General features: G+C 51.4%; 1 protein-coding gene across 3 annotated transcripts in view; it reads left to right on the top strand.

The window, feature by feature from the left end:
- Positions 1-14,141, top strand: part of HTRA3 (HtrA serine peptidase 3) — a 38,597-nt gene extending 24,456 nt beyond the window's left edge. Inside the window, exons 6-9 of one of the 3 annotated variants that reach the window (XM_010384418.2) lie at positions 320-434; positions 9,550-9,598; positions 11,242-11,337; positions 13,018-14,141. In XM_010384418.2, coding sequence (XP_010382720.1) covers positions 320-434; positions 9,550-9,598; positions 11,242-11,337; positions 13,018-13,183 — 426 coding nt within the window. In that variant the 3' untranslated portion in view covers positions 13,184-14,141. Of the gene's footprint in view, positions 1-319; positions 435-2,790; positions 3,577-5,034; positions 5,150-9,549; positions 9,599-11,241; positions 11,338-13,017 lie in introns of those variants that run through there. The other 2 variants (XR_004055696.1, XM_010384419.2) reach the window with 2 other exon arrangements.
- Positions 14,142-17,921: the final 3,780 nt, after the last annotated feature.

The following is a 17,921-nucleotide window of genomic DNA, read 5'->3' as shown; positions in this document are numbered from 1 at the left end:
ACGTGGCTTGGCAGTGTCCCTGGCCCCATGGCCCTGCTTCTTAGAGGCAGAGTGTTCAGAGCCTGGGGGCAGGCCCAAGCTCCAAGCTTCCCTGGAAATACTCTCCAGGGATGGGTAAGGGGGATCTCCAGGATTTGGAGAGGTGGGGTCACTGACCCAGGTGTGATCCTGAGAGTGACCTTTTCAGGGGAGTCAGGGGCTGTAGGGGGATTGACAGCCGGGGTCAGCCTCTAGCAACAGAGCTGTGGACACAGTGCTTTGTGGGCAGGGGTTTGCCTGGGTTCCTCCAACCAATGCCTGCTCTTACCTCCCTGCCCAGGATGGCGAGGTCATTGGCATCAACACGCTCAAGGTCACGGCTGGCATCTCCTTTGCCATCCCCTCGGACCGCATCACACGGTTCCTCACAGAGTTCCAGGACAAGCAGATCAAAGGTAAAGAGCTCACCTGGAGGGGGCCGGAGGCAGGGGCCACTCTCCCAGGGCTACAGCCCCTTAGCACCCCAGTCCTGGGACCAAGGCCCATCAGAGGTGCTGGGTGAACCTTGCTCACTACTGGACAGGTCCTCTCTGCCCACCCCAAAGCTGTGAGACCCCCAGGACAGCTTAGCCTCTTTCAGGATCTTCCCCCCTGCCTATCATCAATTCATGGTCAGGTTCACCCCCTCCCCCTCCAAGGCTGTCTCCTTTTGGCTGGTGATCTCCGATCTCAGCTTCTACCATCAGCTTCTTGGAGTCCCTAAGCTGCTGTCATCTGGGCTGCTCCTTAGTTGTCAGGTGTTTCTTTCCTTCTATCCATCCATCCATCCACTCACCCACCCACCCACCTATCCACCCATCCATTCACCCATCCACCTATCCATTCACCCATCCATCCATCCATCTGTCCATCCATCCATCCATCCTTTCACCCACCCATCCATCTATCTATTCACCCAACCACTCACTCATCCATCTGTCCATCCATCCACCCACCCACCCATCCACCCACACACCCATCCACCCACACACCCATCCACCCATTCATCCATCCGTCTCTCTACTCACCCATCTATTCACCCACCCGCTCATCCATCCATTTGCCCATCCATCCAATCATCCATTCACCCATCCATCCATTCATCTACCCACTCATCCACCTATCCACCCACCCACCCACCCGTCCATCCATTTGCCCTCCATCCACCCACACATTTCTACCCATCTACCCATCCATCCACCCACCCATTCATCCACCCATCTTTCCATCCACCCATTTACCATCCATCCACCCATCCATCCACCCATCTCTCCATCCACCCATCCACCCAGCCTTCACCTATTCATCTATCCACCTGTCCATCATCCATCCACCCACCCACCCAGCCATTCATTCATCCATCCTCCCACCCACCCACCCACCCATCCTTCTGTCTGTCCATTCACCCATCCATTCACTCATTCATCCATCCATCCATCCATCCATCCATCCACCCACACACCCATCCACCCACCCATCCATCCATCTATCCATTCACCCATCCATTCACTCACTCACCGATCCATCCATCTACCCATCCATCCAATCATCCATTCATCCACCCACTCATCCACCCATCCACCCACCCATCCAGCCATCCATCCATCCATCCATCCATCCATCCATCCATCCATCCACCATCCATCTACCCACAACTTTCTACCCATCTACCCATCCATCCACCCACCCATCCATCTACCCACCCATCTTTCCATTCACTCATTTACCTCTATCCATCCATCCATTCATCCACCCATCTATCCATCCACCTATCTATCCATCCACCTATCCATCCATCCACCCATCTGTCCATCCACCCATCTATCCATCCACCCATCCGCCCAACCATTCACCATTCATCTATTCACCTATCCATCATCCATCCACCCATCTATCCACTCACCCCCCCACCCACCCAGCCATTCACCCATTCACCCATCCATCCACCTGTCCATCATCCATCCATTCTATATCCATCCATCCACCCATCCATTCAACCAACCACTCATTTATCCTTCCACCCACCAATTCTTCCATCCATCCATCCATCCACCATCCATCCATTTACCCATTCATCCATCCATCCATCCATCTACTCATCCATTCATCCACTCATCCACCCACCTGTCCACCCATTCACCCACCTGTCCACCATTTCTTCCTTCCTTTTTTGCCTTTCTTGTTTCCTTCTCTCCTTCCTTCCACCCATCCACCCATCCACTCATTCACCTGTCTACCTATCCATCCATCCATCTGTCCACCCACCTGTCCCTCTATCCCTGTTCATCTATTCTTCCATCCGTCTACCCATTCCTGAGTACTCCCTCTTCCAGCGGGTGGCCCATGCAGATCACATGGCAGAATATCCTCTATGCCAGGGGAGCAGAGTCCAATACCCCGTCTTTGGAAGTCACCCTCCTCCAAGCCCCCATTTCCTCACCCCCATCCAAAAGGGATGCCCAGCCCACCCTGCTCACTCCTAGACTGCCATGAGCACCCATCTGGGAGAGGTCTCGCCAGGGCACTAGGCAACTCTCCCAGGTAAGAGCACACCCACTGCCTCCTTAAGTGAGCAGTTGCAGCCACCTTCCAGAGCAGGGCCATGCTTCCAATCACAGGGCCTTTCCTGGGGGCCTCCACCTCCCCGCCTTCTCTTCAGCCCTAGTGAGCTACTCCCTCCTGCCATTGTGCCTCCCATGCCCACCTCCTGCCCAACACCCAGGCCTGACTCAGCAACTCACACTTCCACATTGCTTTGCTGTCTCCTCCCAGCCCCCTCACTGGCAGTTCATTGAGAGCAGGGGGCCTCCTCATGTTTGCCCCCTCCTCCATGACCCTGTCAGCCAAGCACATGGACCCCAGTGCAGCCAAGGCCGGTGCCATGAGGGCTGGTCACATGAAGAGCTGCTGTTGAGGATGCCGCCGTTGTCCTTCCGTGTCCATTATGGGAAGACAATCTGGAGCCAGGCAGAGCCTGTCTTGCCCAAAGAAGCTGAAGTCTTCTACTCTTGAACAGTGAGGACCATCTAATCTCTTGAGCCCTTTTCCTGTTGGCTTCTAGGAAGCTCAGAACTAGATTCAGGGATGCACCCACACCTGTCCTAGCGTGCTCCTTTCCCTAATGACCGAGCCTTTCCTGTTGAATTATCCCATTCTCCATGGGTGCCTTTGACTTCAGCCTCCTTACTGGAAATTAACGGAGCTGCAGTTTGCACACACTGAGCTATGAGGTGACTTTACTTGGAAGTGGATGATAGTGTCCTCTTCCCTTCTTGCCTCTGTCTTTCTCCTCCGAGACAGGATCCCGCCGGGGCCTGGGTTTGCTCCTTTGTTTAACAGGGACTGTCCCAGTTAGTGCTGACCTCATCCCAGACCCCCTGGGAAACATCCCCTGTCCTCAGAGCTGTATCCCCTCCCCAAGGACAGCACAGACTAACTGAGGAGCCTGATAAACCTTAGCGGCATGGCACATTAGCAATCTTAAAATCCTTCTCAAGTTGACTGGTGTTTGTACTTGCTTTTCTTTTTTATTTAATAAAATGCAATGATCCAAACCCAGTTAATCTAAAGTTCTTTGAAATGAACCATCTTTTTATTAAATCAAGGAGGTGTTAAGTACATTTCTTATTCTTGTCTGGGGGTGGGGTGCAGAGGCCTCTGGGGGACTTTCAGGGTAAAGAGTGGCCACCATGCATGTTGGGGGAGCCCCAGGAGAGCTTGGGGTCCAGCCAGCCTTAGGACCAGAGTGTAGCCCTACATGGGGTGGTGTGGGGTGTTTGATTCATGGAGTGGGGCCGTTTGTGGGCATCTGCCCCTCTGTGGATTATGGGGGACAGTGCGGTTCATAGGTGGGAGACCTCTGGCCTGGGGAGTAAACCCCTCATTTATCCTGTGGCCACAAGCCAAGGGACAGCTGTAGGGAGGGGAGGGGACAGGGACAGGGGCATGAGCGTTCCCTGGTCTCAGACATCACAGAGTTCCCAGATCTCTGACATTACAGGATTCCCCAATCTCAGAGACCACAGGGTTCCTCGGTCTCAGAAGTCACAGGGACCCCTGGTCTCAAAAACCATGTTTCCCTGGTCTCAGAAGTCACAGGGACCCCTGGTCTCAAAAACCATAAGGTTCCCTGGTCTCAGAATTCACAGTGTTCCCCAGTCTCAGAGGTCACAGGGTCACTTGGTCTCAAAAGCCATAAGGTCCCCTGGTCTCAGGCCCCTGTGCTGGGTGGAGTCCTGAGTCCTTCCCAATAGTGGAAAAGGCTGGCAGAGGCAGCCCAGCCACCAGGCAGGAGCAGGGCCGGGAGCAGGATGGGCAGGGAGCCTGGTGGCCTGGTGCTTGGTGTGTGTTCTGCTCACCTCTTAAGTTCAAGGAGAAGAGGCTTTAGAGTCTCCTATCCTGAGCACAGCCAGTCGCGCTTTCCTCAGCTCCGGCCCAGAGGCATTACCGGGCCCCTGCTTTCCCAACCGCACGGTAGGTCTTAGTCGGAGGGGACCACAGGCATTGTTCAAGTGCCGGCTCTGTGCCTTGGACTCCCGTGGGCTGTGAGCCAGAGGTTTTCCCGTTTTCCTTCCCGTTTTCCTTCTAGTAGGGAGACGGACCACAAAAATGCCCCCAGATGCCACAGATCAGAGTGAGGGGTGCTGGGAGGAGGCCGGGACAGGGCTGGGACCTCGAGGGTGACGGCTGCACGATGGGGCAGGAGACCTCTCTGAGGAGGTGACCCACCTCTGGCAGAGACTGTGGGAAGGGAGCAGGGCAGGCTCTGGAGATTGCAAGGGACTCCCAGGCAGTGGGAACGGGAACAGCCAATGTCCCAGGTGGGCTGTGCAGGGCCTGTTGAGGATCCCATGCCCTGGATTTAGAAGCCAGCTAGAGAGTGATCCCCCGGATTTACGCCTCCAGCCTGGCCCCTCCCACTCCAGACTCGGACGGGCAGCTGCTTGTGGGAGGGCCCCACCGATGTCCACGGGCAATTCTCACTCAGAGCACCTGACAAGACCCCTACTTCTGCAGCCCCACCTGCCGTCCCCACTCAGTTACGTCAGCCTTGTCCCTCTGTCCCTCTGGACTTCCCACATGCCTCATCCGCTGTCAGCGAGTCCATTGGTCCAGGCTTCAGGACACGTCCACCCCGGGCCTTGCCACCGCTCCGCCTCCACCTCCACCTCCGGGTCCAGTGCTGGGGCACTCACTGCCCTGGACCATCACCTCTCTGGGTTCCTCCGGATGCTGCCCCATCCCCACAGACCCTCCCACAGCCAGAGAGGCCCTTTCAAAACTAAAGGCAGATCACGTCTGGTGATTCAAGATCAAATCCAAAGCCTTCCAGGACCCAGTGGACCCAGGGGTCAGGCGTACCGGCCGGCTCTGACCCCATCTCCCACATGGCTTATTCATCAACTGTTCATCTTTGGTATGTTTAAACATTTGGCCCATTAAAAGCATTTAGGTTATGTGTGTTCTTATTAGTAGGTTGTGAGAGCTCTTTCTACATTCTGGATAGGAATCCTTTATCAGATAAGCAAATTGCAAGTATTTTCTCCCAGTCTGTGGCTTGTCTTTTCATTCTCCAAACAGTGTCTTTAAAGAGCAGAAGTTGTGTAAATTTTGATGAAGTCTGTTTTCCCAATTTGTCATGCATTTGGTGTTGTATCTACGAAGTCTTTGCTAACCCAAGGTCAGAAAGATTTTTCTCCTACAATTTCTTCTAGAAGTTTTACTTTTTGAGGTTTCAGATTTAGGACTACGATGCATTTTGAATTAGTATATTTTTAAATCGTGCAAAGTATAGATCGAAGTTTGGGGGGTTTTTGTTGTTTTTGCCTTGGAAATTCAATTGTTCTAGCACCATTTGTTGCAAGACTGTTCTCTACTGAAGTGCCTTCACACCGTTGTCAAAAAGAGAATGACCATATGCCATTCCAGCTATCTGTCTTTAGGCCAATATTCAGTATTGCACTGGCTCGATTACTGTGGCCTCACAGTAGGTCAAAAAGGCAGGTGATGTCAGTCCCCCGATTTTATTCTTCCTTTTCCAAGTTGCATGGGCTCCTCAGACCCTCTGCATTTCTATTTGAATTTCAGAATACGTTTGTCAATTTCTATAAAAAGAAAAATAAAGCCTGCTGATGATCTGATGGGGATTGCATTGAATTTACAGATCAATTTGGGGAAATTTGGCATTTTAACAATGGTAACTCTTCTGACCCATGAATACAGAATACTTCTCCGTTTATTTATATCTTCTTTAACTTCTCTCTGCAATGTTTTATAGTTTTCAGTGTACTGGTTTTGGGGCATTTTTCATCAGATTTATTCTTAAGTATTTCTTAATTTTGATGCTATTATAAATGATGTATTCTTTGAAATTTCAGTTTCTGGTAGTTGGTTAAGAGAATATTAAAATTAAAATGATTTTTGGATGTTCACCATAAAAGATAAAATAAAAGCTCGATAACTCACTTACTGCTTCTAGAAACTTTTTTTGTAGATTCCATCAGATTTACTACATAGATGGCTATACAGTCTGTGAATAAAGATAGTTTTACTTCTTCCTTTCCAATCTGAATGCCTTTTTTTTCTCTTGCCTGGCTAGAACTTCCAGGAAAATACTGAATGAAAGAGGTAAGAGTGAACATCCTTGTCTCATTCCTGATCTTGGAGAGAAAAACACTCAATCTTTCACCATTGAGTATGATGCTAGCTAAAAACTTGCATAGGTATCCTTTATCAGGTTGAAAAGTTCCCTTCTGTTTCTGGTTTTTATTGGGAATGGATGTTACATTTTGTCAGAGGCTTTTTATGCATCTCTGGAGATAATCATATGGTTTTTCTTTCTAGTCTGTTAATGTGGTAAATTGCATTGGTTGATTTTTAAATGTTAAATCAAGCGTGCATTCCTGGGATGTACCTCATTTATCACTTATTTATGATGTATTATCTTTTCTTTTTTTTTGAGATGGAGTCTCAGTCTGTCCCCCAGGCTGGAGTGGAGTGGTATAATCTTGGTTCACTGCAACCTCTGCCTCGCAGGCTCAAGTGATTCTCCTGCCTCAGCCTCCCATGTAGCTGGGATTACAGGTGCCCACCATCATGCCCAGATAATTTTTGTATTTTTGGTAAAGATGGGGTTTCACCACGTTGGCCAGGCTGGTCTTGAACTCCTGACCTTAGGTGATCTGCCCACCTTGGTCTCCCAAAGTGCTGGGATTACAGGTATAAGCCACCATGCCTGGCTGTACTATCCTTTTTTTAATGTATTATTGGATTTTATTTGTTTAAAGAATTTTTGTATCTGTTTTCATGAGGGATATTGGTCTAGTTTTCTCTTCTGGTTGTTGTGTCCAGATAATGAGGTTAGAAGTAGTCACTTATTTTCAGTTTTCGGGTGGAGTTTGTATAGAATTAGTACTACTTGTTCCTTAAACATCTGGCGGAATTTGCCAGTGAGCTCTTTTGGGCTTGAAGGTTTTTTGTAGGAAGATTTTTTAACTCCAAATTCAATTTCTTTAATAGATATAGTGCTATTTGGGTGATCTGTTTCTTCTTGAATGAGCTTTGGTGGTTTGGAAATTTCAAGAAATTTGCTTCGTTTATCTAAGTGATTAAATTCATTGACGTCAAGTTGTTTATAATATTCTCTTATTATTCTTTTAATATCTGTAGAATCTGTAGTGATATCACCTCTGTAATTCGTGCTATTGAAAACTGTGTCTTTTTGTCATGATCAATCTTGCTAAAGATGTATCAATTTTATTGATCTCAAAGAATCAGCTTTTAGTTTTTATTTTCACTATTGTGCTTCTTTGACTTACATTCTTATCTTTATTTCATTGATTTATACTCTTGATTTCATTGATTCACACTCATCTTTATTGATTCACACTCATCTTTATTATTGAGTCACACTCTCAGCTTTGTTATTGATTCACATGCATCTTTATTATTGAGTTACACTCATCTTTATTGATTCACACTCATCTTTATTATTGAGTCACATTCTCAGCTTTGTTATTAATTCACATGCATCTTTATTATTGAGTTACACTCATCTTTATTGATTCACACTCATCTTTATTATTGAGTCACATTCTCAGCTTTGTTATTGATTCACATGCATCTTTATTATTGAGTTACACTCATCTTTATTGATTCACACTCATCTTTATTATTGAGTCACACTCTCAGCTTTGTTATTGATTCACATGCATCTTTATTATTGAGTTACACTCATCTTTATTGATTCACACTCATCTTTATTATTGAGTCACATTCTCAGCTTTGTTATTGATTCACATGCATCTTTATTATTGAGTTACACTCATCTTTATTGATTCACACTCATCTTTATTATTGAGTCACACTCTGAGCTTTGTTATTGATTCACATGCATCTTTATTATTGAGTTACACTCATCTTTATTGATTCACACTCATCTTTATTATTGAGTCACACTCTGAGCTTTGTTATTGAGTCACACTCTGAGCTTTATTATTGATTGACACTCTCAGGTTTATTATTGATTCACACTCTCAGCTTTATTGACTCACACTCTTACCTTTATTACTGAGTCACACTCTCAGCTTTCTTATTAATTCACACTCTCAACTTTATTATCGATTCATACTTTTATTTTTTTTTTTTCTGGTTATTCTGGGTTTTATTTGGTCTTTCTCTAGTTTTTAAGATGGAAACTGAGGTTATTGATGTGAACCTTATTTTCTAATATAGACACTTTAGTACTATTAATTTCCCTCTACCTCTACAACCTATGAATTTTAATATATTATACATTCATTTTTATTCAGTTGAACAGAGTTTCTAATTTCTCTTTTTACTTATTTGAAGATGAGTAATTTAGAAAGTTTTATTTAGTTTCCAAGTACTTGGGAATTTTCTAGATACCTATGGTTGATTTCTAATTGTGGTCAGAACTCTTATAAAATGAAAATTCTAATTTTATTGACTCTTGTTTATTTCTGGGTCTGAGACATCTGTTAAGTCACAGATTGGAGCAGCTCGGGGGACAGAGACAGTATCTCAGTGAGTTGTGTGTGCAGTGCCCCAGCCACAGGGCCTGGCAAATGGTTGGTACTCACTGGACATTAGCAGCGAGTATTGTTTTGGGGAAGGCCAGTGGGACGTGATGAGTTCAGTTCCAAGCAGGGAACATTTAGGGAACCAGCAGTATGGAAGCCAGAAAGGAGAGCCCCACTGGCCACTGGGGTTGGGTTGGAGCTCAGCTGGGAGAGCAGATGTTGGAGCTCACGTGGTTGGATGCAGGATGGGGTGGACATGAAGCCACCTGTGGGGCGAGCACACTAGAGCTAGAATACCCCTCAGCTCCATGATGACAGTCAGGAGAGGGCAGCTTTGCTGGACCACAGGGGGACTGGGCCAGCTTAAGCAGAATGACACCTGCTGCTTCCTGGTCCTGCAGGGGAACTTCTGTCCTCTGCCTGTCCCCTGAGGGAGGATGATGGCTTTTTGCAGCAGCCCTAACAGAGTCTCGCCGTGTTTCATTTCCAGACTGGAAGAAGCGCTTCATCGGCATACGGATGCGGACGATCACACCAAGGCGAGTATCTGAAGAGTGCTGTCGCCTGCTGCCCCTTCCTCTCATCTCTCACCCTGGCCTTCCCTCCAGACCGTGGCTGGCTGTGCTCAGCTCCTTGCAGGTGCCCAGATGGGCCGATGCACTCAGGCCTCTGATCATTGCTCAGGCCGGTCCTTCTGCTTGGACCTTTCCCTCTTTGCCTCATAGATTCCTTCTGTTCTTTCAGGACGCTATCTCTTTCCTGCGGCTGCTATAACAAATTACTATAAGCCTGGTGGCTTAAAACAGCAGAAATGTGTTCCCTCTCAGTTCTGGAAGTTGGAGGTCTGAAGTCAAGGGGTCAGCAGGCCTGCACTGCCTCTGACACTCCAGGGAAAGCTACTTCCTTGCCCCTTCCAGCTTCTGCTGGCTCCAGGTGTCCTTGGCTTGTGGCTCTCTCCCTGCAGTCTCTGCCTCTGTCTTCACTTGACCTTCTTTCTCTCTGAATATCTGTGTGCACATCTCTCTCTTGTTTCTCTTATGAAGACATCCATCGTTGGAGTTAGGGCTCGCTCTAAACCAAGAAGGTCTCATCTCAAGATCTGCAACCAATGACATCTATAAAGGTCCTATTTCTGAGGTTCTGGGTGTACATGAATTTGGGGGCACACCATTCTGCATTCTCAGGACACTCAAGTGGGATAAGGTGCCTCCTCATAGCGCACAGAGCCCTGGCCTCCCTCCCCAGCCTTGAACTCATCCTGCTGTGTCGGAATCACCTGTGGTGGGACTGCCTCACCCCATCCTGCCTCCTTGGCTGTCAGCTCCTTGGGAGCAAGGACTGTGACCTGCTCATTCCTCCACTCTGCCCCAATACTAGGTCCACCGCAGAGCAGGTGCCTAGAAATGCTGAATGAGTGCAAGAAAGAAGGGGCTGGGGGAGAGGAAGCGGGGGCAGGATAGAAGGGAGGCTGGAAATGCAAAGTTGAGCTTCGAGGTTTGAAGAAGGGAGAGGTCACTGCATTGGGAGCTTAGGAAGAACTCGAGAATACTCAAGCGACCATTCAAACTACACAGTCCCTAAAGCTGTCATTCCTCCTGTTTCACCAACTCTGCTAATCTAGGGGTGACATTTGAAAAAAATTATAATCAACGTTTAGTACACCAATTTATCTTTTGTTTCTTTCTGTCTGTCTCTTTTATCTGTCCGTCCCAACTCTGTCCAGTCTTCTGTCTGTCCATTCCATGACTCAGCATCGTCTGTCCATTCCATGACTCAGCATCGTCTGTCCGTACCATGACTCAGCATCGTCTGTCCGTTCCATTACTCAGCATTGGCTGTCCATTCCATGACTCAGCATTGCCTGTCTGTCCATTTCTCCTTCTATCCACCCATCCATCATCATTCCTTCTTCCATCCATCCATCTGTCCTTCCGCCCCTCCTCACACCTGTCCACCCACTCTTTCCTCTCTTCACGCTTCTAACCAGCCATCCCTACCATGTTTCTCTTGAGAAGCACATCTGGTAGGGGACACAGAGTGGCCAGTGGTGGGACAGGGCAGTGTGGGGGCCCAGAGGAGGCTCCTCTTCTGGCCTGGTGCCGGAGGGAGGGAGGGGCAGCTTCACACTAGGGAGCTGGGTAAAGGCTCAGAGGAGGGGGCCTTGACAGCAGACTCTTTCCAGCCTGGTGGATGAGCTGAAGGCCAGCAACCCAGATTTCCCAGAGGTCAGCAGTGGAATTTACGTGCAAGAGGTTGCGCCGAATTCGCCTTCTCAGAGGTAGGCTCTGCCAGAGGAGACAGGGAGATTGCTGGAGGCATGGGGCAGGTGTGAGGTCTGGGCTGGGACTGCCCCACTGACTTCATGTGACCTTGAGCTTCCCAGCAAAGTGACGGGGAAGGGGCAGGTGAATTCTAGTGTGTCTGCTAAGCCAGGGGAGGCTGGAGAGCTGAATGGTCCCTAGAGCCCTGACCATATCCATCCTAAGTCCACAATGTCATTTCCTTCAAGAAGCAGAGACTGAGGAGTACCTGTTGGGCTAAGAGCCCACTCTAAGCCAGACTCTTTCACCAGCTGGGGACCAGCCTGAGTCCTGGGTCTTTCTGGAACTCACCTTTCTCATTGTAAAATGGAGATAATTCAGCCTATTTTTTTTTTTTTTTTTTTGGAGACAGAGTCTCACTCTTGTTGCCCAGGCTGGAGTGCAGTGCCGCAATCTCAGCTCACTGCAACCTCTGCCTCCCAGGCTCGAGCGATTCTCCTGCCTCAGTCTTCTGAGTATCTCGGATTACAGGTGCCCGCCACCACACCCTGCTAAGTTTTTTTGTATTTTTAGTAGAGACACGGTTTCACCATGTTGGCCAGGCTGGTCTTGAACTCCTGACCTCAGGCGATCCCCTTGCCTCAGCCTCCCAAAGTGCTGGGATTTCTACATCCAGGAGACTTTGTAGATGAAATGGATAAAGCACTGCTTTCTTTGAAGTCTTCCAGTACTAAAGAAATGTTAAGCGTTGCAACACCATAGGCTGAGGCAGGCGTGCAGCGACACTACCACACGCTGGCATGGCTGACCCACCCCCAGGAAGGGCTCTGAACCAGTTGCCTCCCCTCCTTAGCCTCAGTCTTCATCTGCACTGGGAAAAATCCACATATAAGTGGATCCACACAGTTCAAACCCATGTTGTTCATTGTTCAAGGGCCAACTGTACTGTGCGTCCTCAGAGGCTAGGCTTGAGGGTGGGAGGCCCTCCGTGACCCTCTGTGATGAGCACAGATGGCACACGTGCCCTGCCCGCAGCAGGCCTGCAGTAAAAATTGTTGAGATGGTGTAAGATTTTCCACACGCATCATCTCAGTTAATCCTCACTGCAGCCAGGGATTCGTAGGCTCTTGCCCTTACCCATTTTACACATGGAGGGACTGAGGTTTAGAGAAGTTACTCTTCCAGGTCACACAGCCAGCATGTGTGGGTCCTGATGCTGGTGCCCACGCAGCTGAGCACGGTACCATCACCTTCCTTCCTGGCAGTGGGGAGGTCTCAGTGAGCCTCATGCAGAAGGAAGTCCGGCCCCGAGAGCTCTGCCTCTCACATAGAAGTCTTCGTAACTGCAGTAACAGCAGAACCTACTCCTGGGCCTTTGTAATTTGCAAAGCACGTTTCACATAGGACTGTAGACCTGAAAACTGAGGCTCAAGGGGACAGAGTGCCTAGCCCAGCTAGAAGGGCTGCAGCAGGAGCTTGAACCCTCCCTTCTGAGGCATGGGAGAAGCAGTTTGAAAGGTCGTTTGCCTGTCATGTGACATTGGATTTCTTCTGATGTGAGAGCTTTGGGGCCAGGGCACTATCCTTTCCCATCGAAACGACTTTTGTTGAAATGTTGTCATTGACCCTGACTGTGCCTCGTCCTGGGTTGTGCCTGTGGAGGCTGTGGGTGGTGACCCCGTCTCTCCTGTTGGCAGAGGCGGCATCCAAGATGGTGACATCATCGTCAAGGTCAACGGGCGTCCTCTGGTGGACTCGAGTGAGCTGCAGGAGGCCGTGCTGACCGAGTCTCCTCTCTTGCTGGAGGTGCGGCGGGGGAACGATGACCTCCTCTTCAGCATCGCACCGGAGGTGGTCATGTGAGGGGGCGCATTCCTCCAGTGCCACACGCCAGAGCCTGCAGATAACGGAGGGCACCGCGCCCCGAGATCAGGACGAAGGACCACCATCGGTCCTCAGCAGGGCGGCAGCCTTCTCCTGGCTGTCCGGGGCAGAGCGGAGGCTGGGCTTGGCCAGGGGCCCGAATTTCCGCTTGGGGAGTATTGGATCCACCTCCCAATGCAGGGAGGGAAGCCCAACGTCCCCTTGTACAGATGCTCCTGAAAGTCACTTCCAAGTTCTTGGGATATTCACAAAACTGCCTTCCCTGGAGGTCCCGTCCTCTCCTAGCTTCCCGCCTCTGCCCCTGTGAACACCCGTCTGCAGTACCCCCTGCTCCTGCCCCTCCTACTGCAGGTCTGGGCTGCCAAATGTCTTCCCCACTGACAAATGCCCACCTGACCTGAGGCCCAGCTTCCCCCTGCCCCAGGACTTACCAAGCTGTAGGGCCAGGGCTGCTGCCTGCCAGCCTGGGGTCCCTGGAGGACAGGTCACATCTGATCCCTTCAGGGTGGGGGGTCCAGCCCGGAGCAGGCACTGAGTGAATGCCCCCTGGCTGCGGAGCTGAGCCCCGCCCTGCTGTGAGGTTTTCCTCCCCAGGCAGGCAGGAGGCCATGGGGAGCACGTGGGAAGTTGGCTGCTGCCTGGGGAACCCAAGGCGGTCATGGGGCGGCCTGCAGAGGACAGTGGACATGGAACTGTGGGGTGTGAGGACTGAGCCGGCTTCCCCTTCCCACGCAGCTCTGGGATGCAGCAGCTGCTCGTATGGAAGTGCCGCCCAGAGGCAAGTGGGCTCCTGGGCATCACCCCCTCATCCAGGGAACAAGTGTGTCTTAAGGGGCATTTGTGAGCTTTGCTGTAAAACAGATTCCCAGTGTTGCTTGTACTGTATGTTTCTCTACTGTATGGAAAATAAAGTTTACAAGCACGTGGTTCTCAGCCAGCAGGGCACTGGGGCAGCCTGCCCACCACTGGCCAGGGTTCTTCCTGGGGATCCATCTAACACAGGACTGGGTATACCTGCAAAGACATGGGCCTTTAAAGGGTTTCTGACAGCCGAGCACTGGGGCACACCAGGCCTCAGGGTCATGTGGCTCTGCAGAGGGCCGGCTCCAAGTCAGGCAGCCCGGCTCAAGTCCTGGCTCCTCCACTTACTTCCAGCTTCATGGTCTTGGGCAAGAGATGTCCCTCTCCCTGCCGTGGCCTCTGCCTCTGTCCAACAGGAAGGCTGGCTCTGCTGCGCTGACCTCTTGGTTGCCCCGGGATGCAAGGTGACAGGTGTAGCACTTGGGAAGCCACCCAGCTTACGGGGAGCTCCCACTAAGCCCCACTGTGCATGTCTGGTCACATGAAGAACCCTTTCCCACATCTGTGCTATTTCACCCTCCCTGCCACCCACCTGGCAATGGGTAAACTGAGGCAGAGAGCAATTTCAATGAGCAGGAGGTCCAGGGACACTGCCTAGAGTAGCTGGAAGTGGAGCACTGAGAGCTGTGAACTTGCCCCCAACCCTCTGCTCCACCCAGAGTGGGCCACCCCCACCAGGCCCCGAGCCACTCTGGCCGCATCTAGGCTTCCATCCACCTGCCAGGCTCAGGCAGCCATGTCCACCCTCCAGGCCCTGCTCTCACTCCCACCTGTGGCCTGGGCTCTCCACACACACAGTGGCCCCAGAGAGTAGGCCCTTGTCCCTGAGTCTTTGGGCCCTGGCTAAGAGGAGCCTATTGGGTGTTGGGGGGCTGAGGTCGGGAAGAGAGCATAGAGAGCTGTGACCTTACCAATTATTGGAGAGGCGAGCACTTGGGAGAGTGTCAAGGGCCACCAGGGAAACCATGACCCCCATTCCCACAGCTCTTCCAAATCTGAAGGGTCAGGGGTCACTCTAGTGATTTCTGGGGTCCTGTGGGTTCTGGGGGAACTGGGTCTGGGGATTCTGCCCATTCACACTGTCCCTGCATCAGTGCCCATCACATGAAGCCACTTCTCCCTTGACAACTGTTCCCACCTTGTGGGAGACAAGCCCTGACACTCCAGCTCAGACCACCTTCTCAACCCCGTGTCTGCCCCGCAAATGCCTCAGGGGAGAGTAGACCACAAACCCACCTGCTCACTCACAGACGGGCTGTGCTCTCCTGGCTCTGTCTGGGTCGCGTTCACCTTGCAGCCTGGCTTCGGAGTCCAGAGATCCGTTGCGGGGGCCTGAGGAGCACAGCGGGGCTGTGAGGTCAGGAGGCTGAGCTCAGATGACCCTCTGAGCCTTGGTTCCTCCACCTGTCAAATGGAGATAATGTCGTTTTCCTTCTTTTTTTTTTTTTTGAGATGGAGTTTCACTCTGTCACCCAGTGGTGTGTTCTTGATTCATTGCAACCTCCGCCTTCCGGGTTCAAGCAATTCTCCTGCCTCAGCCTCCCAAGTAGCTGGGACTGCAGGTGCCCACCACCATACCCGGCTAATTTTTGTATTTTTAGTAGAGATGGGGTTTCACCATGTTGCCAGGTGACCTTGTGATCCACCTGCCTCGGCCTCCCAAAGTGCTGGGATTCCACGTGGCTCACGGCCACCGTGCCCGACCCGTGATGTTGTTTTCTTAACAGTTTGGGTTCCATTGAAGGAGATAAACTGGCTGTGTGAGCACTGAATTAAACAGCATGAGGAGGATCCTATTCACACTCTTCACACTCCAGGCCAGAATGTGCCCCCGAGATGTTGCCTCCTACCACCCTCCTGCTCTCTGCCCCTGGCTTCGAATGACCATGGCCTCCGGATGCCCATCTGTGAAGCGGGGAAGTGGGACGGGGGTCTCTGAGCTTCGGAGTGAGCAGGCCTGGGCTGTGGTCCCAGTTCTGACACCCTTGAGCTGACCTCTTTGGAGGCCTTCAGCTCTGGGCTTCTGCATCCAGGAGGCCTGTGGCTGCCACCTCCAGAGGAAGAGGGACAGTGACACTCAGACAGCCCTCCCCTGGTGGGGGGTCGCCCTTTTACCCACCCCAGCTGGCCCTGTCATAGTGGGAGGTTGAGACCTCTGTCCTCCCATCCCCCGAGACCTGACTGTTCGCTCCGGGCGGAGCTGCCTCCCTGGCTGCCTCTCCAGCTGCACTCGGTAAAAAACAACCTTTGCAGAACCCGCCAGCTGCTGTCCCACCATTGTGCAACCCTCTGGCTCCTGTGCAGTTCCAGCTGCTGAGCCGCCACCCACCCCTCCGCGTGTCCCATGAAGATGTAAACAGCATGCTCACAAGGCCAGCGCCCGCCAGGAGGAGCGCCCTGCCCCAGGCTGGGTCCTCAGTGAACACCTAGAATCCCACAGGCACAGGTCCCCATGTCCCAACACCCCACATGACAGAGGCAGAAACTGAGGCCTGGAGAGGGTGAGGACCTGTTCCAGGTCACACGTGAGCCAGTGGCTGGGCTCCAGGTAACCAGAGCTGGGCTTCCGTCTGTCCCATCAGGCAGCCATGGTGCAGCTGCTGCAGGACAGACCTCCACTGCCCTGACGCGGGGCCCAGCCAGTGCCTCCAGGAGGGCAGCCCTGCCTCCCACAGCTCACCTGTGGGTCACACATCTTCCTTCCAGAGTCCCTGCCTGCTCCCTCTGGGGTAAGTGGGTTCAGAACAGAGGAGCACAGATGGAAATTTCAGAATGGGTCAGAGCTGAAGGAGTAGAGGAGTGCCTGGGGCTGGCACCCACACCTGCTTCATTCCTCCTGACCATTCCCTCTGTGCTGGGCCGAAGAATGATCTCCAAAGGCATCCATGTCATGACCCTTGGAGCCCTGGAATGTCTTATATGGCAAAAGAGACTTAGCATATGTGATCAAGGCAAATAGCCTGATCCTGATTGTAGGATGGGCCTGATGTGACACAAGGGTCCTTATAAGAGGGATGCAGAAAGAGTCAGCAGAAGTTAGAAAGTGGGATGATGGAGCGACAGGTGGGGGCTCTGTGGGGGAGGCTGAGAATGCAGAGGACCTTCTAGTAGCTGGGAATGCAAGGAAAGCAAGGAAATGGTCCCTTCAGAGCCCCCAGAAGGAGACACCCCACTGACTCCTTGACCTTAGCCTAGACAGACTGACTGTAGACTCCGGCTTCCAGGACTGTGAGAGAAGGAGTGTGTGCTGTGTTAGTCGGCGAGGTTCATGGTCATTTGTTATGGCAGCCACAGGAACCGCACCTGCTCTTCAAGCTGGCCTCCAACTTCATTCCCTCCAGGAAGCCCCACCCTGCCCGCGCCGAGGGCCTGGGGACCCTTTAGGGCCCTCGTGGTCTCCGGTTTCTGGCTTATTTGCTTGTTCCTCTGGATGTTGACTGCTTCTTGCTTCCCCACCCCCTAGAAATATTGGCTCCAGGAGCTCATGAACTTTGCTTAAACCCCAGCCATGTCCCCAGAGCCAACCCCAGCGCCAGGGCAGAGCAGGTGTTCAGTGAATGGGTCTTAGTTTGAATGAGACTCGTGGGCTTGAAAGTTCATCTCAGCTCTATAACTCTGGGGCCCATGTTGCCATGTCACTCCAAGCAAACCCCAAAATCCAGTATCCAGGAAGGCCAGGATGCCAGGCATGGGAAGATGTAGGAAGAAGAGGCGGGAATGGGAGGAAAATGGCCCCACTCTCCTCATAGCTACTGATTCTCTAAGACTCAGGATCCTCTCTGAAAGTGGAGGAGCAACCTTCACTCTGCAGATATCCCCTCCGAAGGAACAGCCCATGTACTGCCCTGCACCCATG

The sequence above is a fragment of the Rhinopithecus roxellana genome, chromosome 2 (genome assembly GCF_007565055.1).
Source record: "Rhinopithecus roxellana isolate Shanxi Qingling chromosome 2, ASM756505v1, whole genome shotgun sequence".
NCBI classification, from domain to species: Eukaryota; Metazoa; Chordata; class Mammalia; order Primates; family Cercopithecidae; genus Rhinopithecus; species Rhinopithecus roxellana.
The sequence above is the reverse complement of the archived record's forward strand: the minus strand, read 5'-3'. Positions and strand labels throughout refer to the sequence as shown.